Below are 26,929 nucleotides of genomic sequence, written 5' to 3' on the forward strand. Positions count from 1 at the left end.
CCAGGCCACCACGATGGATCTTTGAGCACAGCCAGAAATAGGGCCTTGAACCCACTGGGTGTGCCTATCAGGTGAGAATCAAATCCCCAATAGGCTAAGACTCTTTTTTACCAAAAACAGATGTCGAGAGATGCTGGAGGAAGCGCAGAGCACTTTGGGAGTGGGTTTATCCCAGAATGTTCTTGACTTTATACTAGGATCCGTTCACTAGCACACCGCAGGACCAGACACTGGCCAGGGCCATGGCAGCCAGCACGAAGCCCGGCAAGGCTGCACCCGACTGTGTCATCTTCAAGAAGGTCTCCCGGGACAAGTCAGTAAGTGGCACGGGCTGGGGGGAGGCATTGGTTAGACACAGATTTGGGGCCGTCACATAGGACCGTGGGTAAGGTACTTGCCTTGCATGCAGTTGGCAGGGTTCTATACCCAGAACCCCACAGGGTCCCCCAATCCCTGCCAGGAATGATCCTTAAGCACAGAGCCAGGAGTAAGCTCCGAGCACTGCCAGGTATAACCCCAGACCAAAACCCAAAGTCACAGATCTGGGCCTGAAGCAATCACACAGGAAGTGATGGCGTTGGAGCTCATTCACACCTGACCCCGGTTCCATCCCCAGCACCACACAGGAACCCCCCAAGCAGTCAGGGGTAAGCCCTGAGCACAGCCCAGTGCTGCTCCAAACCCCAAAATTGGGGGGGAAAAAGGACAAAGAGAAAACCAAGCTGTTCCTCAGGCATCAGGAACAAGGAGGCAGGAAACGCTGAGTGTCTCTCTGTCCTGTTCTTTTTTTTTTTTTATTTTCTATTGGACGGAAACTTAATTTCAACTCCACGATTAACAATGGTCATAGTCTAACAGTTTCAGGTCTTCAATATCCCCACCCTAATTCCATCACCAGCGAGACCCTCCCTCCACCAATATCCCAAGTTACCCACCCACCCCCAGCCGACCCCCTTAGCAGGAACAAAATCATCGACTTTCTGTTGCTTGTTGTAACGTGTCTCTCAGACTGGTGTTCCTGAAGCCCTTGCTTGAGGGTTTGCTGAGCTGTTAGGTGTGAGTTGGATCTCGGTGCTTTTGTTTCCACACACTGATCTTAGTGGGCTTCTACTCAGGGTTTCCGTTTCGTTTTCTGTGTTCCTACTGGGCTGTCGGTGCTGGGGGCTTTGGAGCTACTGCGTGGCTGCATATGTGGCCGCAAGCTCCAGCAGTGTCACTGGGTGATCCCACACCACGGTGGCATCTCGGGGCTGTCAGGTTCGGTTCAGCTGTGGCATCGCTGAGACCCGTCATGGGGCCAAGGTGTATAAACACAAGCGGAGGCAGGTGTGGGCATGTGGGGTGCTGGGCTCAGCCTACCCCCACCCAGGGGACTCCACTGGGCTGGGCCAGGGCTGAGGCCTACCAGATTTGACTTGGCTGTGACTCTCCCACTCCTGGGTATCTGCTGGGGACACTGGCAGGTCTCCCGGAGGGAGGGACACACAGCCACACCCCTCGCATCTCTTCCAGACTCCAGCCCCCTGAGCCTTCACTTTCCCTGACCCCCAACTCTCGGCCTCCCATTCCCTCACCCGCCCCACTTGCCTTCTGCCAGCCAGCTGAAACCCAGCATGTCCTCTCAGCCCCTGTCCCCGACTCGGGCCCTTGTCTGTCACTCACTCCCTGCCTGGGGTCAGCCAAACCTTGGATCCACCCAACTCCACCCTCTGAGCCCCAAGCCCAGCTGCTGAGTGCTCAGACCTCACAGGGTCTTTCAGGCCACTGGGCAGCCCCGTCACTCCCCGTCATTTCCTGTCCACTGTGTGCTAGCCTGCTGGCCCCCAGGCTCCTTAAGACCTTTGTCCTTGGGGCCACAGCGATAGCACAGCGGGTAGGATGTTTGCCTTGCACGCATCTGACCGAGGTTCGATCCCCAGCATCCCGTATGGTCCCCCAAGCACCACCAGGAGTAATGTCTGACTACAGGGCCAGAAGGAACCCCTGTGCATCGCTGGTGTGACCCAAAAAGCAAGAAAAACAAACAAACAAAAAAGACCTGTGTCCTTGTCAGAGCTGAACCCGTTGACTCCCTTGGGGCCACGTTAGATGTGACCGTGAGCTTCAGCCCACTCCAGCCTCTGGAGGTGTTTCTAGGCTGCCCCCAGGGGCTCTGCACCCCCACCAACCACCCGTTCAACATCTGTTCAACCCCGTTAGGGAAATAAGGAGGCGTAGGTGGGATTTCTTTTCTGTCCTCAGTTTCACAGAACCCAACCTAGCAGGAAAAGCAGTCATCTCTCTCTGCAGAAATGCAGACCGTTTTCCTTCTTTGTCTGAGCCTTGGGTTCTGCTTGCCCCATGCCTTCCAGCAGTCCCCGGGGCCCGGCGGTATTTCACCAGTCCACGCACATCCTGAAACTTGCGACAGCACACTGGAGGATGTGGGTTTAGAATCGAGATCCAAAGCCTGTTCGAGACCCCGCGGAAACTCTGATTCTTCTCAGGCCGCTAGAGAGAAGCAGGTTTCCTGCAGATGTTGGCTGCCCTCGCCTCTCTGCACTGAGAAACATGATTGTTTGTGATTTTCGTGGACTCAGGGATCAAACCCAGGGCCACTGAGATACAGCCCCAGCAATACCTCCTTTTTTTTTTTTTTGCTTTTTGGGTCACACCCGGCGATGCACAGGGGTTACTCCTGGCTCTGCACTCAGGAGTTATCCCTGGCAGTGCTCAGGGGACCATATGGGATGCTGGGAATCGAACCCGGGTCAGCCGCGTGCAAGGCAAACGCCCTACCTACTGTGCTATCTCTCCAGCCCCAATACCTTCATTTTTATCACATACTCTGATCCTTTGGGGGAACAAGTGGGGGTCCCCTCAATCTTTCACTCTCTAAACCGTACCCAGAGGACTAAGTCTTGAATTGCGGAGGAGCAAGACCAGCGGCTTGCTCTTGGCGCTGGGTTTTGTATATCCTGGATTTTTGTACCCAGAAAGCAGCCCCTGGGAGCCGGGGAGATGTCTCAGAGGGCGGAGCGTATGCTTTGAGGGCAGGAGCCCTGGGTTTGAGCTCTCGTGAGCCCCAGTTGTCCCCCAGACAGCACCATGGACAGCCCCGGCTCTGACCACGGCACTAAGCACTGCTGGGTGTGGCCCCCAGACAAAGCAAAGCACCCTCATGGGTCAGTGCCCTCCTCCTGCCAGCTGTGTGCCCTTCCCCCCGGAAGGCACAGGGGCCCGCCAGGACGCGACTGTGGTGGGTAGACACGGGAGGGGACCCGACGCCAGCAGCAGAGATTCTGGTGCAGGAGGGAGAGAAATGAGAATGCAGAAAGAAGCGCGGGAAGAAGGGGCCAGGCGGGGTGCGGTTCCACGACCCGCCACAAGGGGGCGGTGAACGCTGCCGGGAAACTGCTGGAAACAGCGGACTGGGGTGGGGGGACCAGTAAACTTGGGGGGGACACCTCGGCCGCCCAGCTGCCCCCCCATTCCCTCTTCTCAAAGTGTGGGCGCCCGCTCCTGTGCAGAGGCTCACCTGGAAGCCCCTCCGGGACTCACCCCAACACTCCTGCCTCCTGTTTAGCCTGCAGTTCCCCTAGGGACAGGCCAGACCCTGCATTCTCGGGGACCCCCAGTGCAGGGTGAGGGACCCGGGCGGGGGCGGCAGGTGGATCCGAGTGGTCAGCAGATGACGGGACCTGGGGGGGTGGAGGCAGAAGCTGGGCTGTAGAGGGAGGGGCCAGAGCAAGACCCGCTGCTCGCTGAGTCCTGGCGCTGCCACGCCTGGTGTCCCCCGCAGGTGACCATCTACCTGGGGAAGAGGGACTACATAGACCACGTGGACAAGGTCGAGCCCGTGGGTAAGTGGGGTCTGGAGGGACGTGTGTATGGGGTGTGTGTGTGTGTGTGTGTGTGTGTGTGTGTGTGTGTGTAGGTGGGTGGGTGCGTGTAGGTGGGTGCACGCAGCGAGAATAAACTAATTTCTCCCACAGTCCAGCAGGAGCGCGGGGGGAGTGTTGCTCAGCGCGAGGCCACGTTGTTCCTTGCGTGTGACGTGAAAGGTCCTGGGTGTGATCCCCAGCACCACACAAGGAGCTGTTGAGCAGGGGGAGAGGATCCAGTTAGAAAACAGAAGGCACGAAGGGTCTTGACCCACTTGGCTGGCACCGATGCCACCAGACCTTGATGCAGGGTCAGGTTCAGCTGCCCACCTGGCCGGATAACTGTGACAGGCTCAGGGACCCTGGAGAGGATGTGGAACGGTGGGCCAGCCCGCCGCAAGGGGGCGCCCGGGAGCACAGCCTCCACAGATGGTCGGCAAGTTTCCACAAACCCAAATACCTACCCCACCTGGGTGAGACCCTGGGTTTGATCCTCCCTGGTGCTGCAAGGGGAAAAATATTATATGTATATACATATATATGTAGCACTGTCCTCCCGTTGTTCATCGATTTGCTCGAGCGGGCACCAGTAACGTCTCCATTGTGAGACTTATTATTACTGTTTTTGGCATATGAAATACGCCACGGGGAGCTTGCCAGGCTCTGCCGTGTGGGCGAGATACTCTTGGTAGCTTGCCGGGCTCTCCGAGAGGGGCGGAGGAATCGAACTCGGGTCGGCCGTGTCGGCCTCATGCAAGGCAAATGCCCTACCCGCTGTGCTATCCCTCCATATATATGTATATATATATATTATATATATAAGGGCTGGAGCGATAGCACAGCGGGTAGGGCGTTTGCCTTGCACGCAGCCAACATGGCCGACCCGAGTTCGATTCCTCCGCCCCTCTCGGAGAGCCCGGCAAGCTACCAAGAGTATCTCGCCCACACGGCAGAGCCTGGCAAGCTCCCCGTGGCGTATTCGATATGCCAGACACAGTAACAACAAAGTCTCCAATGGAGACGTTACTGGGCCTGCTCGAGCAAATCGATGATCAACGGGAGGGCCTTTACTTTACTTTACTTTATTATATATATATAATTTTGTTTTTAGGGACAAGCCTGGCAGTGCCCGGGGCTTAGCCCTGGCTCTGTCTGTGCTCAGGGATCACTCCTGGCGGGGCTCAGAGGGCCATATGGGGTGCCGGGGTGGCACCCACATTGGCCTCGCATAAAGCAAGAACCTTCCCTGCTGTACTATCTCTCCACCAGCCCAGGAAAATTGAACTGAATCAGAAAACCAGCCAGGCCATGCAGAGATACTGCAGCAGATAGCAGATACTGAGCACTTGCTGTGTGCAGGAGGCCCGGGTTTGAGCCCCGGAACTGCCAGGTGCGGCCCCAGAACAAAAACTAAAGCCATGTACCGTGTGCGGCAGCTGCTACGTCGCCAGGCATCGAGCCCAGCGCAGAAGCGAATGCTTGAGAAGGAAAAGAGAAACGTTTGCTTAAAACGGGGGCCAGGTTCTTCCAGAGGCTCATTGGTCAATGCACCAAATGGGGACACACCAAAACTCCCTGTCAGGGAAGGGTCCCCCACACTGGGCATGTCCTGGGGAGCCTCAGAGCAACGAGGAGGAAGAAGAGGAGCTGCCAGTCCCGAGGGCCTGTGCCCAGTGGGCTAAGCCAGTCCCCAGAGGCCCTGGGCTGTGTCTCCTCCTCATTCCCAGGGAGGATGGGAGGAATCGGGGTGACATACGGGGGTCACCAGAGGGAGACCTTCATGGGGCGGGAATGGTCTGATCCGATTGTCAGGGTCACCTGGATCTCCAGGGCAAGGAAGGGGCCTGAGCCCTCCACGGAAGCCTGAACTGCTTCCGGTTTGCTCCTGGCTGACCGTGGTCCAAGGTGGTGGACCGGCTGGAAGGAACAGGCCTCGTCCTCACGGGACCTTCCTTTACTGTCCGTCAACTTCCTGTGACTCTAAAATTATCTCAGCGCCAAAGTTATGCCCCAAAAGGGAAGAGCACGGAGAGCCGAGAGCTGGCGTTTCTGGCCCTGAGGACACGGCCCTCAGCCCAGCTTCCTGGAAGTCACGTGGCCTCAGAAGCCACATCCCGTCTAGGCCGGGGAGAGACGCTGTGTCTGGGGACAGGATGGAGGAATGTGGCAGCAGCCCGCAGGCCCAGCAGAGGGCGGCTGAAGAAGCCGGAATCGGGGGGCTGGAGAGACCCCAAGGCCGTACGGGAGAGAAGGTGCTTGCCTTGATGTGGCCCACCCCAGTTCTACCCCAGCACTGCAGGGGTCCCTGAGTCCTGCCAGGGGTGATCCCCAAGCACAGATCCAGGAGTCAGCCCTGAGCGAGGCAGCCCAACCCACCCCTACACCACCACACACACACACACACACACACACACACACACACCACCACCAAAATCAGAATGAGCGCAGTCTCCATGCCTCGTTAGAGAGCTGAGAGCGGGTGAGGAGATGTTCCCAGCATGTGGACAAGGGGCTTGTTTTCTCTTTTTTTGCTTGTTTTTTTTTTTTTTGCTTTTTGGGTCACACCCGGCAATGCACAGGGGTCACTCCTGGCTCTGAGCTCAGGGATTACTCCTGGTGGTGCTCGGGGGAACATATGGGATGCTGGGAATCGAACCCAGGTCGGCCGCGTGCAAGGCAAACGCCCTGCCCGCTGTGCTATCGCTCCAGCCCCAAGGGGCTTGTTTTCTTGGCAGAAGCAATTTCTGTGGGCAGACATGGCGGGGACATTTCTGCTCCAGGACCTTAGCAGCGGGCATGTCTGGGTGGGGGAAATTTGGGTGCCGCTGCTTTCCGGAACCTTCTCCTCCTGTCCCTGCGACCCTGGGCATGTGCCCGCGTGTGTCCGCTTCCGTGAGACTCTGGTCTCCCTTCCCCCTCTCCTGTTCTCTCTGCCGCAGATGGTGTCGTACTGGTGGACCCCGAGCTGGTGAAGGGCAAGAAAGGTAAGCCAGCGTGCAAAGGTGTGTGTCCGAGGGTGTGCGAGTGGGAGGCTGTGCGCATGCGTGAGTGTTGTGTGAGAGTGTGCGTGGGCGTGAGAGTATGTGTCAGTGTGTGAGTCTCAGTGTGTTTTCCAAATGTGTGATGAGGCCGGAGCGATAGTATAGCGGGTAGCGCTCTTGCCTTGCACACGGCCAACCTGGGTTTGATCCTCGGCAGCCCGAGCTGGCCAAGAGTGATCCCTGAGCACAGAGGCAGGAGTAATCCCTGTGCCCTGAGCACTGCCGGGTGTGTCCCCAAAACCAAAATCCAAGCAAACGAAAACCCAGAAAATGCGTGTGTGTGCAAGTATGTATGTGCGTGTGGATGTGTGAGTGTGGATGTGTGAGAAAGTGTGTGTTTATAAGAGAATGTGTGCATATACATTTAAGTGTGTGATCAAATGTGTGTAGATCCAAGTGTGTGAATGCATGTGTGAGGGAGTGAGTTTGTGAGCGTGTGTGAGTGTGTGTGACTGCGTGTGAAAGAGTAGACGAGAATGTAACTTGTGAGTATGTTAAAGTGAGAGAGTGTGAGTGTACGAGAAAGTGTGTGTGGGGAACAGCGTGCAGGAAAGTTGGGTGTATGAGTGTGTGAGGGTGAGTTTGTGAGAGTGTGTGTGTGTGTGTGTGTAAGAGTGGGTGAGTGTGTGAATGTGTATGAAAGTGAGCGTGTGCGTGTGGATGAGAGTATGAGTGAGTGTGAAAGTGTGAATGAGACTGAGTATCTGTGAGAGTGTGTGTGTGTGTGTGTGTGTGTGTGTGAGAGAGAGAGAGAGAGAGAGAGAGAGGGAAGATATGTGAACGTGAGTGTAGAGGAGCAGGGCGTCCACTTTCCCTTTGCGGCCATCATGGTCCCAGGTCTCAGGGGATCCATCTCAGGGTATCTGAGTCTCAGGGGCTCCGTCTCAGGGATCGCAGTCTCTGGGCGCCGACTGAGGCCAGCCCTGGGCTGGGGTCTCAGGTCCAAGAGCTCCAGCAAAGCTCCCAGAGGGGCGGATCCGGGCGGGGTGTGAGGGTGTGAAACCCCTGATTCACTGTGTCTGCCCTGGATCACGGCGGCCCTGAGGGTCTCTGGCAGCTGTGGGGTCTGGGAGTCTTTGGTGTCCAACGAGCAGCTTTGCCTGTGCTCACATCCCGGGTTCCACATGGGGCTGTGGGTGCCTGGGGTCCCTCCCTTAGTGTGGGGACTATGGGGTCCCTTCCTCAGCGTGGGTACCTGGGGTCCCTCCCTCACTGTGGGTGCCTGGGGTCCCTCCCTTAGTGTGGGGACTGTGGGGTCCCTTCCTCAGCACGGGTGCCTGGGGTCCCTCCCTCACTGTGGGTGCCTGGGGTCCCTCCCTCGGCGCAGACCTGGCAGGTGCTCCAGTGCCCCCACAGAAGCCAAGTCGGGGTCCCCTGGGCTGACTGGCCTGGCCCCCCGCTTTGTCACCTGCTTTGTCACCTGGTCTCTAACGAACGCAGAGGGACCGTGGCCGGGTCCCCTGGGTGACCACGCGGGGCCCGGCTCTCCTGCGTTCCTGACCCCGCCCGCCTGTGCCCACAGTGTACGTGTCCCTGACCTGCGCCTTCCGCTACGGCCAGGAGGACATCGACGTCATCGGCCTGACCTTCCGCCGCGACCTGTACTTCTCGCGGGTGCAGGTGTTCCCACCCATGGGGGCCGCCGGCGCGCCCACCAAGCTGCAGGAGAGCCTGATTCGCAAGCTGGGGGAACACACGTACCCCTTCGTGCTCACGGTGGGTGCCCAGGGGGCGACCGGGCATCCTCTGCCCTCCTTGGCGGCTCATCCATGAGTCTAGAGATTCCACCCTCCAGCAGGCCGAGACGCCTGACCACGGCACCAAGGCACCCCGCAGCGGGGGCCCTGGGGGTTGGGGGTTTGGGAGGAGGCGTTTGCCGGGTCCCAGGCTGCAGGGAGAGGGGAGCAGACCCGGGGAGGGACGGGGTGGTGACCACTAGCTCCTGACTCCATTGTTTTCCACTGTTACAGTTATTATTGGGTTTTGGGTCATGCCCGGCGGTCCTCAGGACTTACTCCTAGCTCTGTGCTCAGGGATCATTTCCCGTTGGGGGCAGGGGGCCCTATGGGGTGCCGGGCATTGAACCTGAGTTGGCCGTGTGCAAGGCCAGTGCCCGCTGTACTGTTACTCAGGCCCGTTATTTTCTTTCTTTCTTTTTTTTTTCATATTTTTATTAGCGAAACACCATGAGGTACAGTTGTAGACTTACAAATTTTTGTGCTTGGGTTTCGATTATACAATGATCAAACACCCATCCCTCCACCAGTGCCCATTTCCCACCACCACGGATCCCAGTATCCCTCCCACCCCCCATCCCCCCATCCCACCCTGCCTCTGTGGCAGGGCATTCCCCTCTGTTCTCTCTCTCCTTTTGGGTGTTGTGAAGGCCCGTTATTTTCATTTTGCTTCGGGGACTGGCAGGAGGGTTGGGGCGCTCCCCACAGTACCGGGGGGGGGGTCCATGTGGCTGAACCCACACCTGCAAGACAGGAGCCTCCGCCCTGTCCGGCCTCTTTGGCCCACAGCCTTTCCCCCCCAATCATTTGGAAAATGACCCCGAGCGCCTGTTTTTGGCCCCAGGATTCTGGAGCAATTTAACAGTCGGAGGCGCCATGTCAGCTCATATGTGGCCCTCTGGGACTAACGGGGCTCTCAGTTCAGTGTCCCCAAAGCACAAATTCTGAGCCTGCAGTGGGAACAGGGCCAGGCTGGGATGTACCCTCCAAGCCCCCGCCAGGGGAGCAGAGGCAGTGACCAACCACACTGCTTGGTCCTTTCTAGAAAGTGCTCCGTGACAGTGCTCATGGTCCTGAGCAGAACTGTTTTCCCCAAGGCCTCTGCTTCCCCGAAGCTCTGTCCGGGCCTCAGAGGAAATGGTGGGGGGAGCTTTGGGGGCACCTCCTGCGTTTCCCAGGGTCCCGACCCCCGATGCAGGCTCCTCACGGCCCCCTGCTTGTCCTTCCCGCAGTTCCCCGACTACCTGCCCTGCTCCGTGATGCTGCAGCCAGCGCCGCAGGACGTGGGGAAGGTGCGTCTGTCTGTCCCTTCAATGAGGCGAGCAGGATCCCAGACAGGAGCAACGCCCAACGCCCCTGGGAAAGTGGGGGCCCTGCCTGCAGGGGCAGCCGGCTGAAGGTCGCCTCTGCTGGAGAGGGTGACTCCGAGGTGTGCCAAGCGCTCTTGTGGCTGTCTCTGAGCCCGAGTGTCCCCTGAGCGCCGGCTTGGGCAGCTGCTGGCAGGGGTCCGAACAACGGGTCTAACCTGAGTTTTGGGGGTCACTTGGCAAGGGTGGGGTTGGGACACAGAAGCAGAGGGACCGAGTGCAGAGAGGAAGAAACAGGAGCAGGGGGCCCCCCCAAGCATCAGGAAGGAGGGGCCCAAAGGCTGCCGAGGCAGGGAGCAGGGGCTGGGGTGTCAGCTCACAGCGGCCACTGACAGGGCTGGGGCAGGGTTTGGACCTGGGGGGTCCTGCCCGCTAGCGCTTGTGATGTCAGAGGCACCGAGGAAGGGGGCCTAGGGGGACAGCCCTTGTCAGCAGGGCCCCCGCATGTCCCGTTGCTGGGATCCTGGTACACTTCACTTCTTCCGTTTTTGGTTTTTGTTTTGGGGTCACTCCCGGGGTGCTCAGGGTTACTCCCGCTCAGGAATGACTCCTGGTGGGGCTCCGGGGACCACAGGGGATGCGGGCATCGAAGCCGGGTTGGTTGCATGCACGGGGCGGGGGGCGCTGGGTTGGGGAGGACAGAAACAGAGTGGGGGACACTTCCGGCCAAGCTGAGTGCTGCGGGCTTGTCTGTTCTGGGAGGGGGGCTGGAGTCCAGGAGGAGGTGTGGAGGAGGCGGGGCGGGGGGACACGGGGTCAGGAGGCCAGGAGCGCACTGGGGGCAGTGGGCTGAGCCGACTGGAGCGCGTGAGCGAGTATGTCTGTGACCCAGAGTAGGTAGAATCTTCCCAATCACCGGCTTCCTGTCCCGCCACGTCCACCCCATGCTGGAGCGAGAGGCAGTGATGGGGACCAGGCCAGGGCGTTTGTTCACTGTCACTTGGGCTGACTCCTGGTCACTGTGCAGTGGGAGCCTTTGCTGCCAGTGTTACCCTGGGCCCGGGAATCCTCAAAGGGCCGAGAGGCCCTGCCTTCCATCCCCGCACCCTCGGTTGGCCCTGGGGCCCGCCTGCTCTGTGGCTTTGCCTGTGTCAACAGAGGTGGCCTCTGGGCTGCCCGAGTTCTACTAGGAGACCCCCGACAGCCTCCAAAAATTGATTTCCAGCTTCCTTTCAAAAGTTGGGGTCACTCCCAACATGCACCCCCACCCAACTCAGCCTCGTGTGGCTACGGTGGGGCCTCGGGGCCCCTGCTTGGGTGTTTTGGGGTTCCCTGCCTACCCCAGGGTCGTCTCTTAGAAGGAGCTTTGAATGGGGGTGGGGCAGGCGGCCTGTGGAGTCGGCTCCGTCCCTGGGCTGATGCCATCGCATCTTTGCTGGGGGACTCCAGGCGGTGCCCCAGTGTTCGGAGGGCCGAGGAGGAGGGTGCCGTGAGAGCCACCTCGGTGCAGGGGTGGGCGGGGGTGACGCCCGTGTCCTCTGCTCGGCAGTGCTGTGGGGTGGACTTCGAGGTCAAGGCATTCGCCACAGACGGTGACGCTGACGATCAAGACAAAATCCCCAAGAAGTGAGTGGCCGTGGGAATGGGGTCCCGGTGCAGTTGTCGGGGAGAGTTCGCCCTTCCTTCCGGCTCAGGGTGCCGGCCCTTCCCAGGGGCCCAGGGGGAAGCAGCCGGGCCATGGCACCATGGGCAGAGCCTGTGTGCTTGGAGGCAGTGACTTATGGGGTGGAAGGACAGAAGAAATGAAGGGCGAGCCCTCCCCAGCCCCCCGTTTCTCCTTTCAGAATTCCTCTTATGTGGACTTGGGGCAATAGGGCAGCAAGGGGGCGCTTGCCTTGTATGCAGCCGGCCCGGGTTCAGTTCCCGGAACCCCAGAGGGTCATCTGAGCCCCACCTGGAGTGACCCCTGAGCACAGAATCAGGAGTAACCCCTGAGCATCACTGGGTGTGGCCCTTCTCCCCCAGAGTAGATTTTTGTTTGTTTTGGGGGTCACACCTAGCTGTGCTCAGAGCTTACTCCTGACTCGGTGCTCAGGGATCACCCCTGGTGCGGCTCTGGGGACCCTATGGAGTGCCGGGGATCAAACCTTGGTCAGCCGTGTGCAAGGCAAACGCCCTTCCGGCCATGCGATTGCTCCAGCCCTAGAATTTCTTTCCAGAGTCTGGAGAGATAGCACAAGGGTTGAGGCACTAGCTCTGCACCCACTAACCCTGGTGCCAACGCCAGCACGGCCAGGGGTCACCCCTGAGCACTGAGCCAGGAAGAGCCCATGAACTCTGCTGGCTATGACCCCAAATCCCCCCATCACCAATTTTTTTTTTCTTTTTGGGTCACACCCGGGGATGCACAGGGGTTATTCCTGGCTCATGCACTCAGGAATTACTCCTGGCGGTGCTCGGGGGACCATATGGGATGCTGGGAATCGAACCCGGGTCAGCTGCGTGCAAGGCAAACGCCCTACCCGCTGTGCTATTGCTCCAGCCCCCATGACCTATATTTTTTAAAAATAAGATATAAATAACATGAAGTTTCCCATTTTATTTGTATTTTTTTATGGGCTGTGCTTGGGGGCCCAAGGTCACCGGGGGAGTTCCTGGGCCCCACGGTCCTGTGGGTGGGGCCCCCTGGCACCGCCCGCCCACCCACCCCACTGCACCCCACCTCCCCGGGGCTGTTCCTCCAGACTCTGACAGTCGGGGTTCCCCGGGGTGCCCGACACCCGCAGCCCTGGACGCCCCCGGAGGACTCGGGCGCCCCCACATGGGGTGGGGGTCCCCCGGCTTAGGCCGGGCCCGCTCAGGGGCGCGTGTGCCCCGCAGGAGCTCCGTGCGCCTGCTGGTCCGCAAGGTGCAGCACGCGCCGCTGCAGATGGGGCCGCAGCCCTGCGCCGAGGCCGCCTGGCAGTTCTTCATGTCCGACAAGCCGCTGCAGCTCTCCGTCTCCCTCGGCAAGGAGGTAACCCCAGCCGCGGGCGACTGTGATTGGCGGAGCTCGCTGCCCGAGCGTCTGTGATTGGTGGAGCTCGCTGCCCGAGAGATTGTGATTGGTGGCGCTCGCTGCCCAAGCGTCTGTGATTGGTGGAACTCCCTGCCCGAGAGATTGTGATTGGTGGAGCTCGCTGCCCGAGCATCTGTGATTGGTGGAGCTCGCTGCCCGAGCGTCTGTGATTGGTGGGGCTCGCTGCCCCAGAGACTGTGATTGGTGGAGCTCCCTGCCCGAGAGATTGTGATTGGTGGAGCTCGCTGCCCAAGCGTCTGTGATTGGTGGGGCTCGCTGCCCGAGCGTCTGTGATTGGTGGGGCTCGCTGCCCCAGAGACTGTGATTGGTGGAGCTCCCTGCCCGAGAGATTGTGATTGGTGGAGCTCGCTGCCCGAGCGTCTGTGATTGGTGGGGCTCGCTGCCCGAGCATCTGTGGTTGGTGGGGCTCGCTGCCCCAGAGACTGATTGGTGGAGCTCCCTGCCCGAGAGATTGTGATTGGTGGAGCTTGCTGCCTGAGCATCCGTGATTGGTGGGGTTTGCTGCCTGAGCATCCGTGATTGGTGGAGCTCGCTGCCCGAGAGATTGTGATTAGTGGCGCTTGCTGCCCGAGCATCTGTGATTGGTGGAGCTCGCTGCCCGAGAGACTGTGATTGGTGGAGCTCCCTGCCTGAGCGTCTGTGATTGGTGGAGCTCGCTGCCCGAGAGACTGTGATTGGTGGATCTCACTGGCCACTGAGTCACTGGCTGGGGTCACTCGGACTGATGGGAGGCAGGAGGGTCAATCCATCCTGTCTCGAATATAGTGTGACACTAGTGGGGTTGACTTCACGGTTCATGGAGCAGTGGGGTGGCCGTGTCCCCGCAGATGTCACCTGTCCGGGGCTCCTGCTGGGGTTTTCGGAAGCCCTGCGAACCCCAACAAGCATGCACAAGTGTTGGTACCCATGGGCTGTGTGCGTGTAGGTGTGCAGACAGGAGCTCCCAGCTTGCATCGTGTACCCATGTAGATGGAAGCCCATGACCTGTGTGAGTGGACACCTGTTGAATGGGGGAGGGTAGCCTGCTGTCCAGGCTCTGAGCCTGGGGGACCATGGCAGAAGAGGGGGACACCCCACGTATTTCCGTCCACTCTTCTCTTTCTGCCACCCCAAAGCTGTGCTTCTGCTAGAGACACCCTGGCAGAGTCAGTGGGGCCCTGAGGCTGGGGCCAGCGCTCGTGCCGCAGAGCCTTCCTGCCCTTTCTCCTACGGACGTGGGTGCTCCAAGGGTGGGCCCGCTTTAACTGCTCTGGGAATGATGGGGTGGCCGTGGGCTGTCCCCTCTGCTGACCTTTCCGCTGACCCTTTCAGATCTATTTCCACGGGGAGCCTATTCCTGTGAAGGTGACCGTGACCAACAACACGGAGAAGACAGTGAAGAAGATTAAAGCCTTTGGTAGGACACCTCTCAGCTCTGGGCAGGGACCCTCAGCTCTGGGCAGGGACCACCTCAACTCTGGGGCAGGGACTCTTAGCTCTGGGACAGGGACCCTCAGCTCTGGGCAGGGACCCTCAGCTCTGGGACAGGACACCCTCAGCTCCGGGGCGGGACGGGGGCCCAACTGAGAGGACAGGGCTGCAGGCTGAGGGAGCCCTGAGTTTCTCCCCGGCCCCATCTGGTCCCTGAGCCCTACCGGAGTGACCCCTGAACACTGCCAAGTGTGACCCCAGAACAATAGAAACGGCACAGGGACCAGCCGAACTGAGTCCTGGAGTCAGCTCGGGTCTGGCCATGTTCCTGGGGTCCCCTGTCCCCCATCCCCCAGCCTCTGCCGCCGTGAGCAGAGTCTGCAGGACCCCAGGCGAGGAAGGGCCTGGCTCGGGCTGTCCTCGGCCCAGCACCCCAATAGGAAAGGGCCTTGGCGTCCACGACAGGGGGACCCAGAGGCAGATCTCAGGGAGCACCTGGGCACTTTCCCTCCCCTGCCCAGACATCGTTTCCGTTGTCCCAAGTGTGGGAGGGCTCAGCCAGGGACCGTGGGCTGTGGGCCCCGACTGGGTAAGGCCCCTAAGTCCCTATCAGCCAGCACCCAGCCTGGGTGCGAGGCCCACAGAGGGGTCTGCGGGGACGCCACCCCCAGACCAGATGGCCGCGCCTGGCCGCGTCTGAGCTGGCGGGAAGGTGCCATGAAGCGGCCCCTGTTGGTGACAACAGGCCAGTTGGGCTGCCATGGTCTCCTGGGCGTGACGATTATCTTTTCCCCAGGCCTGCCTGGGAGCAGACAGGCCAACGCCAGAAACCCCGTGGTGCTGGCTGGGTCCACCCTGCCGTGGCCATCAGAGCTATGCGGAACGCTGGTTCCCTCCCGCGTTATCCTGTGGGCAGCAGCTAAGCTGTCAGGGCCGGGAGCCAGTGTCAGGCCCAAACAGTCCCACGGCCTGGTCAGACTCAAAGCGTCCCCAGAGACCTGGTCTCAGGTTCTCTGCTGAGGTCCTTGGAACCCCAACTCCAAAGCCGCTGGTTTTTGAGGTGCCCGTGGCTTTCCTGAAGGTGCTAACCGCGCCCTCTCTGCTGGGCACAGAGCCAGGCACTACCCACAAGGTGGTTTTTTGCTTGTTGCTTTTTTTTTTTTTTTTTTTGCTTTTTTTGGGTGACACCCGGTGTTGCACAGAGGTTACTCCTGGCTCATGCACTCAGGAATTACTCCTGGCGGTGCTCGTGGGATCCTATGGGATGCTGGGAATCAAACCCGGGTCAGCCACTTGCAAGGCAAATGCCCTGTCCGCTGTGCTATTGCTCCAGCCCCTGTTGTTTTTTAATGCTCAAATTTGATTTCAACAGAGATTAAAAAATCACCTCTCACATCCTGCCGTCCTATGTGTGTAAATGATAGGCGGTCACCTCTGCTCGCTGGCACAGAGATGTGGCGGTCAGGGGAGACCAAGCCTTAGCCCCCAGCCACAACCAAACGGAGGTCCGAGCCCCTCGACTCTGACTGCAGAGTCACGGCCCTGGGGTGGCCCCATGCTGCCCCCAGCTGGCCTGGGTCCCCTTTCCAGGGGGAAAATACCAGGAGAGGAGGCTGGGGGCAGGCTTGGAAACAGGAGCAGGAAGCCCCGGGGTGTGGGGACAGGAGGACGGATGTGACCCCGAGGCAGGGAGGGGAACCCCCCAAACAGACGCAAAGCCCTGCTGAGATCCCTCCCCCCCTCCCAGTGGAGCAGGTGGCCAATGTGGTTCTCTACTCGAGTGATTATTACGTCAAGCCTGTGGCCTCAGAGGAGACACAGTGAGTGATCCCTGGGTTCTGCATCTTGGGGGAAGGGGGGCAGCCCCGCCCCTGCGTCCCGCTCCCCTTGACTGCTGTTTGAGGCTCCCCACACCAGCTGGGTCCTGTCTGGCTCTTACTCACCAGGGTTTGGAGATGTGCCCCACTTTGAAGGGATCTCGGGTGTGCGTGCGTGCGTGCGTGCGTGCGTGTGTGTGTGTGTGTGTGTGTTTGGAGATGTGCCCCACGAAAGGATCTCGGGTGTGTGTGTGTGCGTGTGTGTGTGTGTGTGTGTTTGGAGATATGCCCCACGAAAGGATCTCGTGTGTGTGTGTGTGTGTGTGTGTGTGTGTGCATTCTGTCATTCTAGAGCTTTCTGTTGGTCTTTGGAATGAGGTGGTAGGAACTGGATGCTGTTTCTGCCCCAGGAGCAGAGAAGCAAACAACCTTCCCTGCCTGGCCACCGGGCTCACCTGCTCTCATTGTGCTGCACCAGGGTCCCTGGGTCAGGGCTGGGGCTGGCGCCCAGCTGGTGCCTTAATGGGAGCCAGAGCCCCGGGGGTTCCTGGGGTGGGGGGCAGGGAGAGGACTGGGGGGAGACCAGCGGGCCTTGTGGGGGCAGGGCTGGGCTTCCTTCCAGCCAGCTGCAGGTGCAGCCCCTCCCCCACTGTGCCCTGGCCCGAGGCTGTTGCCGGATTAGAGGAAGGACAAACGGATTCAGCAAGATCGGGTTACATAATGCCCAGAGGCCACCTGGGATGACTGTTACCCAAAATAGAACCAGATTTAGGAGCTGGTAGAAGTGGGGGGTCTGGGCTGGGCTGAAAAAACTGCCTAGACTCGCCTCCTCCCATCCCCTCTCGTTCTCTGGGTCTCCGGGCTCATTTTCCCGTCACTTGGAGCCCTTCTAGGGTCTCTGAAGATTGGGCCCAGCCTGTGAATGTCAGACCAGAGGCTCTGGGAAGCCGGCAGACCCGTGACCCCAGACCACAGTTCCCACGCTTTGGGGAATTCCTCAGGTCAGGTCAGGCCCCCTAAGGGCTGGGACTGGCCAGGGCGGCCCCAGGGCCTTGGCACAGACCTGCTGGCCTCCTGCTGGCTCCTCAGCACCTGCTTCCTGTCTCAGCAAGCAGGGGTCACCCTAGGAAGTGGCCACTGGGGCCACAGCAGGATTCTGGTTACACCCACGCCTGCGGTGGCCAGCTGTGGCCAGCTCCAGGGTGCGGAAAGAGGGCAGTACTGCAGGTCAGGGCCGACTTTTCCCAGAGCCTGGGTTTGGGACCGAGCACGGGTGCGGCAGGCCCATGGACACAGCTCGCTGGGGACATGCATCCCTGAGAGCCCCCCGCTGGCCCCGGGCCGGGGGTCAGGAGCTGCCCAGAGCTGGTGTCCGTGCCTGGTGCCGGGCAAGGGGCCGTGGGTCCAAGCCCTCCCGGTTCCAAGGTGAAGTGGCCGCTGGCCGGTTGCTCTGCAGAGAGAAGGTGCCGCCCAACAGCACGCTCACCACCACCCTCACGCTGCTGCCCTTGCTGGCCAACAACCTCGAGCGGCGGGGCATCGCCCTGGACGGGAAGATCAAGCACGAAGACACGAATCTGGCCTCCAGCACCATGTAAGGCCTCGGTCTGGGAGGGGAGGGGCCACCCTGGGGGGCCTGGAAACCGCCCACCAGATGGTTGTCCCACTTCTCTGGGAGTGTCCACGCCTGCCTGTGGGAAGAGAGCCTGCTGGGGGGGTGGGGTGAGACCCCCAGGGGAGCCAGGGTGGGGTTAACCCCCACAGGCAGGTCACCCATGGGCAGGTCATGTGCCAGGGCAGGGTGAGCCCCCAGGGGCAGGTGATATGGGGGGTGGAGTGAGCCCTCAGGGGTAGGTGATGTGGGGGCAGGGTGAGTCTCCAGGGGCAGGTGATGTGGGGGGCCGGTGAGCCCCCAGGAGTCCCTAGTACTTTTCTTTCCCCGGAGGGAGGGCCACGGCCACAGGTGGGGCATCCCCCAGATCCACCCAGCGCAGCCCCAAGACCAAACCAAATAAGAAAGACCCGGAAGGGCCCGAGGGCTACAGGCCGTGGGGGTTGGGGAGCGCAGTTATGGCCGCTGACCTAGGAGACACAGGGGACAGCTGAGTCCCACGACTGTGCCCTAGTCCCTGGGGGCTTCTGGTCCCCAGAGCGGGCCTGCTGGTGCGCCTGGAGAATTTGGGGGGTTTCGACCAGGGTGGAAGCCCGCCCCCTCCCGCCCCCTGTGACCCCGCGGGAAAGCCCCACGCTCAGCTCTGACGGCAACGCCGATTTCAGGAGGGGCCTGTGAATCCTTGGGGACTGTGGGGGACGGAGACAGGAAGGGGGGCCTGTGTTTGGGCACCATGGAAGAGTGCACACAGGGAGAAGGGGCATCTCAGCCCTGCACCCCCTCTCTGCACCGGGCACCATGGGCCGAGTGATGGGCCTCTGTGCCTGGAAGCTCCCGTCTGTCCCCAGAAGGGTCCCCAGGTTGGACCTTCCGGAAGCTCCTCATTGGCCGCTCAGTGACTTCTTGCGAAGCTCTGACCACCTCAGCCTGGCCTCCTGGCTCCAGGCAGATGGGTTTGGCCAGTTACTGGGGGCACCCGACAGAGGCAGGGAGGACCCTCTCCCAGGCTGCCCGTTGCCGTGCCTGGAACCAAAAAGTTCTTTCTCGCTCCAGTATCATCAGGGCGCTGGGAGGAAGCCTGGGCCTGGGAGGGAATCTGGGCGGGAAAAGCCCTTGGGTGGGCTTGATCCCCGCCCACTCTGGATGGGCTTGACCGGTGGCTGATGGGAGAGGCAGAGCAGGAAGCATCCGGAGGCACTCTGCCCTCTGACCCCCCCAGGGATGCACAAGCAGCAGTGTAGGAAGGGCACCCCTGCCCCCAGAGTGGAAAGTTCTGGAGCTTCGGCCGCTTGGCCGAGCGCGCCCTGGTTGGTGAGCCGCTGGGGGTCCTCATGGGGGTGCTGGGGGCTCCGGCTTCTGCTCTGAGCCCTACACACCCCATTTTCCTCCCGCTCCCAGCCTGAAGGAGGGCATCGACCGCACGGTCCTGGGCATCCTAGTGTCGTATCAGATCAAGGTGAAGCTCACGGTGTCCGGGTGAGTCACGGCCGGGGGCAGCGAGTCGGGGGATGAGAAGGTGGGCCAGAGCCATAGCACAGGGGCCAGGGCACTTGCTTTTGTATGCAGCTGATGCGGGTTTGATCCCCAGTACCCTATAGGGCCCCTTGAACATGCCGAGAGTGATTTCTGAGCACAGAACCAGGAGTAAGCCCTGAGCACCACTGGGTGAGACCCAAACCCCCATCCCCCCAAAAAAAGGAAAGGAGGAGGTCCCCCACTCTCCAGAGCAGTGCAGATGGCACGGGGAGCCTCAGGGGGGCTTCAGGGGGGCATCCAGGCTGAGCGCTACCCTGTGGAGCCAGAGGGGAGTTGTCCAATGGGACCCAGGCAGGCCTCGGCGTACCGGCCTTGGTTCCATCCCTGGCACCTCAGGGTCCGTGCAGCATGGCTCAGCACAGCCCCAGAGGGGCCGGGACCCCCATCACTACTCACCCAGGCAGCCGCACACCCTCTGAGCTTGGCAGTGAGCCCCCGCCCCTAAGAGAGAAGGAAAGTGGTCTCAGGCATCCCCACCCCACCAGGAAGTCCCCTTCCTCCCCAGAGCACAGCCGGCTCCCAGCTCCCCAGCTGTGATGGACCTTCCTTCTGTGCCTTTAACCCGACCCGAGGGGACAGCACCCACTGTCCTGGGCCGTTCAGATTCCACTGCCCCGGGCATGAGCGTTCCACTTAGCAGACGGGACCCCACGTCGGGGCACAGCAAGCCGGGCACGGGCTTCCCCACAGCCGGTTCCCTGCAGTGGGGATCCTACTCGGACCGGGGAAACTTCCTCGTTTGGTTTTTGGGCTACACCCGGCCGCGCTCAGGGCTGGGTCCTGGCTCTGCTCTGCTCTCCTGACCAGGAAGCTCTCCCGGCCGGGCTGGGCGCTGGATGGGGACCAGATCAAACCGCCCGCTGGCCTGTCTCCCTGCCCCCCGCATGCTCATGCCTGAGCCTCGGCCAGCTGTCCGTGTTGTGCTTGAGAAAAAGAGAAAGTCCTGGGCGGGGCTGGAGAGTGGGGTGCCGGGCAGCAGGTACCCACCGTGCACGGGTTTGGGGTGCCAGTGCTGGGGCAGTCACCCCACTGTTTGCGTTTCTCTTCTAGCTTCCTGGGAGAACTCACCTCCAGGTAAGCCCGGCCAGGCCTTCCCGGCTGTGTTCTGGCCACCTCAGGGGCCAACTCAGGGCTCTGATGTGGCACCAGCAGAGGGTTCCTGGCAGAGCTCAGAGGCACGCGGGAGCCATGCCGCTGCCTCGGTGGTGCTTGGGACAGACTTCCTGATGATGTCCAGGATGTCCTTGACGCCTCTGCCTGGACTAGGGCATGCACACACACACACACACGCACACACTCACACATGTATGCACACACATACACACATGCATTCACTCACACATGCACACACACACACATACATGTACACACAAGCACCTGTATACACAAGCATACACACATGCACACACGTATGCACATATGTGCACACATGCGCACACACGCATACATACGCACACACATGTGCACACTCACAAATGCACACACATACACATGTGTACATGCACACATGCACGCATATGCACACTTACGCATGCACACAATTTATGCACTCACACACACATATACAACGTGCACACACGCACACACATGTATGTTCTAGTGCTTTTTGTGTGCAGTGAATGTGCGATTCACTTGCCACTTTAGCTTTCTTATTTTTGTGGAACTTTTCTGGAGGGGAGGGCCTGCGCCCAGTGGTGCTCAGGGCTGTCTCCTGGCTCTGCACTCTGGGGTCATTTCTGGTGTTCCCAGGGCCCCATGTGGTTCAAATGATTGGACCCAGGTTAACGGCCTGCCAGGCAGGTACCCCGCCCACTGCACCATCTTTCTGCACAGCTTTGGGTGAGGAGCATCCCAGCACCCCCAGGCAGTCCTTGAAGCACCTCCCTGAGCACAGTGCTGGGAGTAACCTGTTCCCGAGCACAGAGCTAGGAGTAGCACCGAGACATCTCCAAATGTGGCCCAAACCCCCAACCCAGGCAAATCTTCCTTATCTTTAAACACATCAAATAAATAAGTGAAGTGTACAATCCAGACCTGCAGAGAGAGTGCAGGGTCCAAGGCAGCTGACCCCTGTTTGATCCCCGGACCCACCGTGGTCCCTGAGCCTCCTGGGTGCAGCCCTGGAGGCACCCAGCACCTCTTGGGGGTCCCCTGGGTAATGTCTAGTACCACACGGTCTGAATGTTACAAAACTCTGACCAGGAAAGGTGGCATCTCAGAGGTATGAAGGAGGCCCCCTGTTCCATCACACACACAGGCTGTGACCACAGTCTGCAAGGGGGGGTTTATGGTGCTGGAATGACAGGGCAGCAGGTAGGTGCCCATGGGGTGCCCCAGGAACAGCCCGGAGTGAGCCCCAAGCACTGCTAGGCGGGTCCCCCAAACACACAAAAAACAAAACCAAAAAACCCGATTTTTTATAGGCAAGACCCAGTCGGCATCCTGTCTAGGGAAGCAATTTCCCTCTAGGTGCTCCAAGGTTTCAAGGAGGCTGCTCACCGGGGTTGCTAACACACCTTTGGTGCAATCAGTGGTTGGTACATTTTGCTTCAAGCTTCCTCTTTGACATTTTCCTCGTTGTTACCATGCCCATGTTCAGGGCCTGAGGGCATCTGTTCCCTTGCTCTGTTCTTGCCTGCTTTTGTAAATAATTTGCTTTCCTTGTTGCCTACCAACTCATACACCAGGTCACTCAGAGATGCTGCTTCAGCTTGGCGGGGGAGGGGGGTCCACATACCCTGGCCCTGACCCCTGGTCTGGTTGCCTGCGAACTGCCAGGAGGCGCCCCGAGACCTCCTGAGCACTGCTGGAGTGTTCAGAATAAAAGGAAGCCTGACTAAGCGTGGGGCTGATCGGGTAGCACTTGCCTTGCTGTGCAAAACCCTGAGTTTCATCCTGGACTCTATGTTCACGCATGCATGCGCACACACACACACACACACACACACACACACACACACACACACACACACCAAAAAAGGCACTTTTGCAAAAATTATTTTAGAAAATGAGCATCTGTCAAGGAGCTCACGTCTCATCTCCCGATAACTCTAGGTGACACCAGATAACACACACACAGTACCCTGGGGAGGGTGTGTGTGTGTGAGGGAGGAAGTTGATAGAAAAGTTCCAGCCACCTGGGCTAGACCTACAGAAATATCTGGACCCCAAGGAATTTTTAAAATTCCAGTTGAGGGCCTGGGGAGCTAGTTCCAAGGGTGGGAACACTTGTGTCGCATGTGGGAGCCCTGGATTTGAGCCCCACATGACATGGGCTCCCCAAGCAGCACCCGGCGTGGCCCTGGCCTGACCTCCCTTCTGAGCCTGGTCCAGCGTCCATCTCCCTGCGGCCGCCCTGCTCAGGCCGGGCTGTGTGTCGGTCTGTCGCCATGTGTCTTCTGCTTCTTCTCCCTAGCGAGGTGGCCACAGAGGTGCCCTTCCGCCTCATGCACCCCCAGCCGGAGGACTCAGGTCAGTCCCCCCATCCCCTTGTGCTCTGGTTGGTGGCCAGCAGTGTTCCTGGGCCCACATCTCTGAGCGGGGTGTGGTCAGGCACCCCGGGCAGGCAGCCACTTGCTGCTCCCCAGGGCCGGGGCCAGGGTTTAGGCGGGCTGGGGGACAGGGGACAGGGGGCAAGGGCAGAGGGGCTCACCCACCACCACCAGACAGAGGACAGCAAATGCCTGCTCCGGGACCAGGATTCTTTCATCCCTTTTAGATTCTTTAGAAAAGGATTTAATTTTATTTTAATTTTTATTTATTTTTTTTGGGGGGGGGTCACACCCGGCAATGCTCAGGGGTTACTCCTGGCTCTGTACTCAGGAATTGCTCCTGGTGGTGCTCAGGGGACCCTATGGGATGCTGGGACTCGAACCCGGGTTGGCCGCGTGCAAGGCAAACGCCCTACCCGCTGTACTATTCAGCCCCTAACATATAGCATTGTTATAGCACTGTCCTCTTTTTGTTCATCGATTTGCTTGAGCGGGCCCAGTAACGTCTCCATCGTGAGACTTGTTGTTACTGTGTTTGGCATATCGAATATGCCACGGGGAGCTTGCCAGGCTCTGCAATGTGGGCGGGATACTCTCGGTAGCTTGCCGGACTCGGCCGGGCTGCCTGCACACAAGGCAAACGCCCTACGTTTGGGTGTTAGGGCGTTTCCCCTAATATATGCAGTTCTTAATTGAAATATCATTCTTAGAAGTTTTTCTTTTTTTTCTTTTTGGGTCCCACCCAGTGATGCACAGGGGTTACTCCTGGGTCATTGGGCTCAGGAATTACTCCTGGCGGACCCTATGGGATGCTGGGAATCGAACCCGGGTCGAACGCGTGCAAGGCAAACGCCCTACCCGCTGTGCTATCTCTCCAGCCCCTAGAAAATAATTCTAGAGCAAAAGCTCTGCATGGCCAGATCTGGATTTCAATTTAGCAAGAACGTTTAGGGGAGTGATCCCTGAGCCCCCAAGTGCTGCCCAGTGTGGTCCCCAAACATGGAAAGAAGCACCTCCACAGTGGGGCCAGGTGACAAGGAGATGTCATGTGTCGTTTGCAGCTGGCTGCCCCCGGGAGCTCCCCACCAGCCAAGAGCCCCTTCCCAGCCAGCTCCCCCCTGCCACCAGCCTCCGAGGTCCTCTTCAGTGAAGGTGGCAGGGGGTGGGCAGGCTGTTCTGGCCCAGATGTTGCTTCTGAGACCCTCACAGACACCCCCCACCCCAGACGTGGACACCGCTCTCATTGTGATGTTGATTTTTCCCCAAACCCCGTGAAGTTCTACACCTGATGGTGCTCAGGGCATCCTCCTGGCTCTGAGGCGTCTCTCCTGGGGATGCTCAGGGCACCCTGTGCGGCGCTGGAGATTGAACCCCGCTCAGCTGTGTGCGAAGCCAGCGCCCGCCCCGCTGTGCCATGCCTCCCGCCATCGGCCATGTGTTTAACTCAGCTCTGCCTGGCTCTTCCCCACCCCCACCCCCGGTGGGTTCCAGGTGGACAGGAAGCTGAAAAGAACAAAAACAGCCCATTTAGGGGCAGTTTATCTAGAGGCACACACGTCTGCAAGACCCCCAGGAGAGACGGGTGTGCTCAGCCAGCAGGGAGCTGCCGGGGGCCTGGAGCAGGCCAAGGCTTCAGTGCGCCCAGAACTCCCTGTCAGCCGCATGCGGGGTTGGAGAGATCTGGAGTGGGGCTGTGGGGGCCTCCGGGGGGACACTGGTCTAGACAGGCTCCAGAGAACAGGCTTTGAAGAGAGAGACCCCACAGGCCCCTTTAAAAGAAAGGAGGGGGGCTGGAGCGATAGCACAGCAGGGAGGGCGTTTGCCTTGCACGCGGCCAACGTGGGTTCGATCCCCAGCATCCCATAGCATCCCCGAGCACCGCCAGGAGTAATTCCTGAGTACAGAGCCAGGAGTGACTCCTGTGCATTGCTGGGTGTGACCCAAAAAGCAAAAAAAGAAAAAAAAAAGAAAGGGGGGGTCTAACTGCCATGGGGTAGTGACTTCCGTCTGGGAGTGGGGAGGGCAGGAACTTGGGGGGTGTTTCTGCTCACGGTGCCTCTCTGTGTCCCTCCCCCTGCTTCCTGTCGTGACAGCGAAGGAGAGGTGAGTGCCTGCCGCGGGGTGGGCTGCCTGTGTGCGGGGACCCCCTTCTCGCTCATACTCCCCTTCTGCGTTCCTCCGCGTGCCGCCAGTCCTGGCTCACACCCTGCTTTCCTCGTGCACACACACACTCACACTCGCACCCCCACATGCCCTCAGCCCGTGAGACACCCCACACTCGTGCACCCTTGTACACACACGTGCTCCCTGTGTACTCACATGCATGCACACAGCACAGTGCACACACGTGCAGGTACGCCGCGGGCCATGCGCGAAACACGCCCCCCATGTGACCTGTGCACGCTCCCAGCCATGCTTCATGCCACGTATGCAGTGTGCACACCCGTGAGGACACCACACACACATGCAGGCACGTGTGCACGCCACACACATGTGGTTACCCTGAGGCCATGTGTCTGGTTATTCCAGAGTCCCCCTGAATAGCTCCCGGACAGTAGCCTGCTCCCAGGTTCTGGGAAGACCAAGGGACCGTTTCCTGAAGCGATTTCATCTCAAGCTTAAAGACTCCGCCCAGACCAAAATGTTCTTTGTTTTCAGATTTAAGGACGAAAATCTGGTGTTTGAAGAGTTTGGCCGCCAGAACCTCAAAGACTCTGTGGAGCCCGAGGACGGGAAGAAAGACCAGGAGCCCATGGACGAGTGAGGTGGCCACAGCTGGGCCGATGCCCCGAAACTTTGTCATGTTCCACAACAATAAAACTCATCCTTTCTGCGCCCCCGCTGTGATTCTGGGTTGCTGGGGAGGCTGGGTGACGTCATCGACAGAGGTGGCAGCTGTCAGGGTCTCAGTGTCTTGGGTGGGGGAAGGGAACTTTCAGAAAGGAGGTGAGAAGCTCCCAAATCAGGATGCTTTTTTTGGGGGGGAGGGGTCACACCCGACGATGCTCAGGGGTTATTCCTGGTTCTGCTCTCAGGAATTATTCTTCACGGTGCTCAAGAGACCATATGGGATGCTGGGAATCGAACCCGCATCGGCCGCGTGCAAGGCAAACGCCCTACTCGCTGTACTATCACTCTGGCCCCCAGGATGCTTTCTTCAGGCCTAGGGGAAGCCTGGGGGCCCCCTTGAAGGGAGTGGGAATAAAGGGGTGTGGTGACTTCCGTGCAGTTCAGCCGCTCCTAGGAGGGGACTGGTTAGTGTTAGGGGAGTCAGCCGGACAGAGGAGCTGCTCCCACACACGGAGGCCCCCAAATTCCGCGGGGTGCAGTTGGGCATCATGTGAGAAAGCCACACAGGCAGAGTGGGTGGGAGCACTCATGTGGGGCTGGGGGGCTGTGATCCCTGGGGGTATGGGGGAGTTGCAGCCACCGCACACCCCAGCCTGCAGGTCTCAGGAGCACGGGTAGGTCTGGCCTCCTCGGTGGGTGCCCAGGGGACAGTTCAGGCCCCCGGGGAAAGGGCCAGGTTCCCCTAGTGCCTCACCTGCCTCTAGGCCACCGTGGGGGGCGGGGTTCGCAGCTGGGATCTGGGTGGGCCCAGGCCTGGGTCCTCCCTGAGGTGCCCCTGCAGGGGGCCGCGCACCTGTCCCTGTGAGGTGGGGTGGGGGCCACGAACGGGACAGCCTGTGGGCTCGGTGGGAGAAGCGGGAGCTGAGGCCCATTTCCACACTCAGGAGGGTTTGGGGGCTGGACAGCCCGGGAGGGGCTCAGGGCAGGAAGGCAGTTGTGCCCGCAGAGAGTGGAGCTGGGCCGTATCCCGGTGGTCCCATATGTCACTGATGTTTGGGGCCGGACACCTGCAAGGCTTCAGGTGGGAGCCTTGTGTGACGTGGATGACATGGTGGGTTCTGCTTGGCACCGGAAGGAGTGTTAGGACCCCCACCCAGTGGGCACCCATCACGCCACCCAGACAAGTTACCAGCCTCACAGGAAGTCACGCAGCACCTGAGTTGGGAGGAAACGAGCTTGTGTGTGTG

At 59.9% G+C, this 26,929-nt stretch overlaps 1 protein-coding gene across 1 annotated transcript; it reads left to right on the forward strand.

The window, feature by feature from the left end:
- Positions 1-242: 242 nt before the first annotated feature.
- SAG (S-antigen visual arrestin) lies at positions 243-25,656 on the forward strand. The gene is made up of 15 exons (XM_056121934.1): positions 243-317; positions 3,782-3,842; positions 6,803-6,847; positions 8,427-8,620; positions 9,873-9,932; positions 11,497-11,573; positions 12,828-12,963; positions 14,338-14,422; positions 16,184-16,256; positions 17,710-17,847; positions 19,264-19,341; positions 20,452-20,475; positions 22,817-22,872; positions 24,986-24,995; positions 25,551-25,656. The coding sequence occupies exons 1-15, from the start codon at positions 243-245 to the stop codon at positions 25,654-25,656; spliced, it is 1,218 nt and encodes a 405-aa protein (XP_055977909.1).
- The last annotated feature ends 1,273 nt before the right edge of the window (positions 25,657-26,929 follow it).

Source organism: Sorex fumeus, unplaced genomic scaffold (assembly GCF_029834395.1).
Source record: "Sorex fumeus unplaced genomic scaffold, SorFum_2.1 ptg000005l, whole genome shotgun sequence".
Taxonomy (NCBI): domain Eukaryota; kingdom Metazoa; phylum Chordata; class Mammalia; order Eulipotyphla; family Soricidae; genus Sorex; species Sorex fumeus.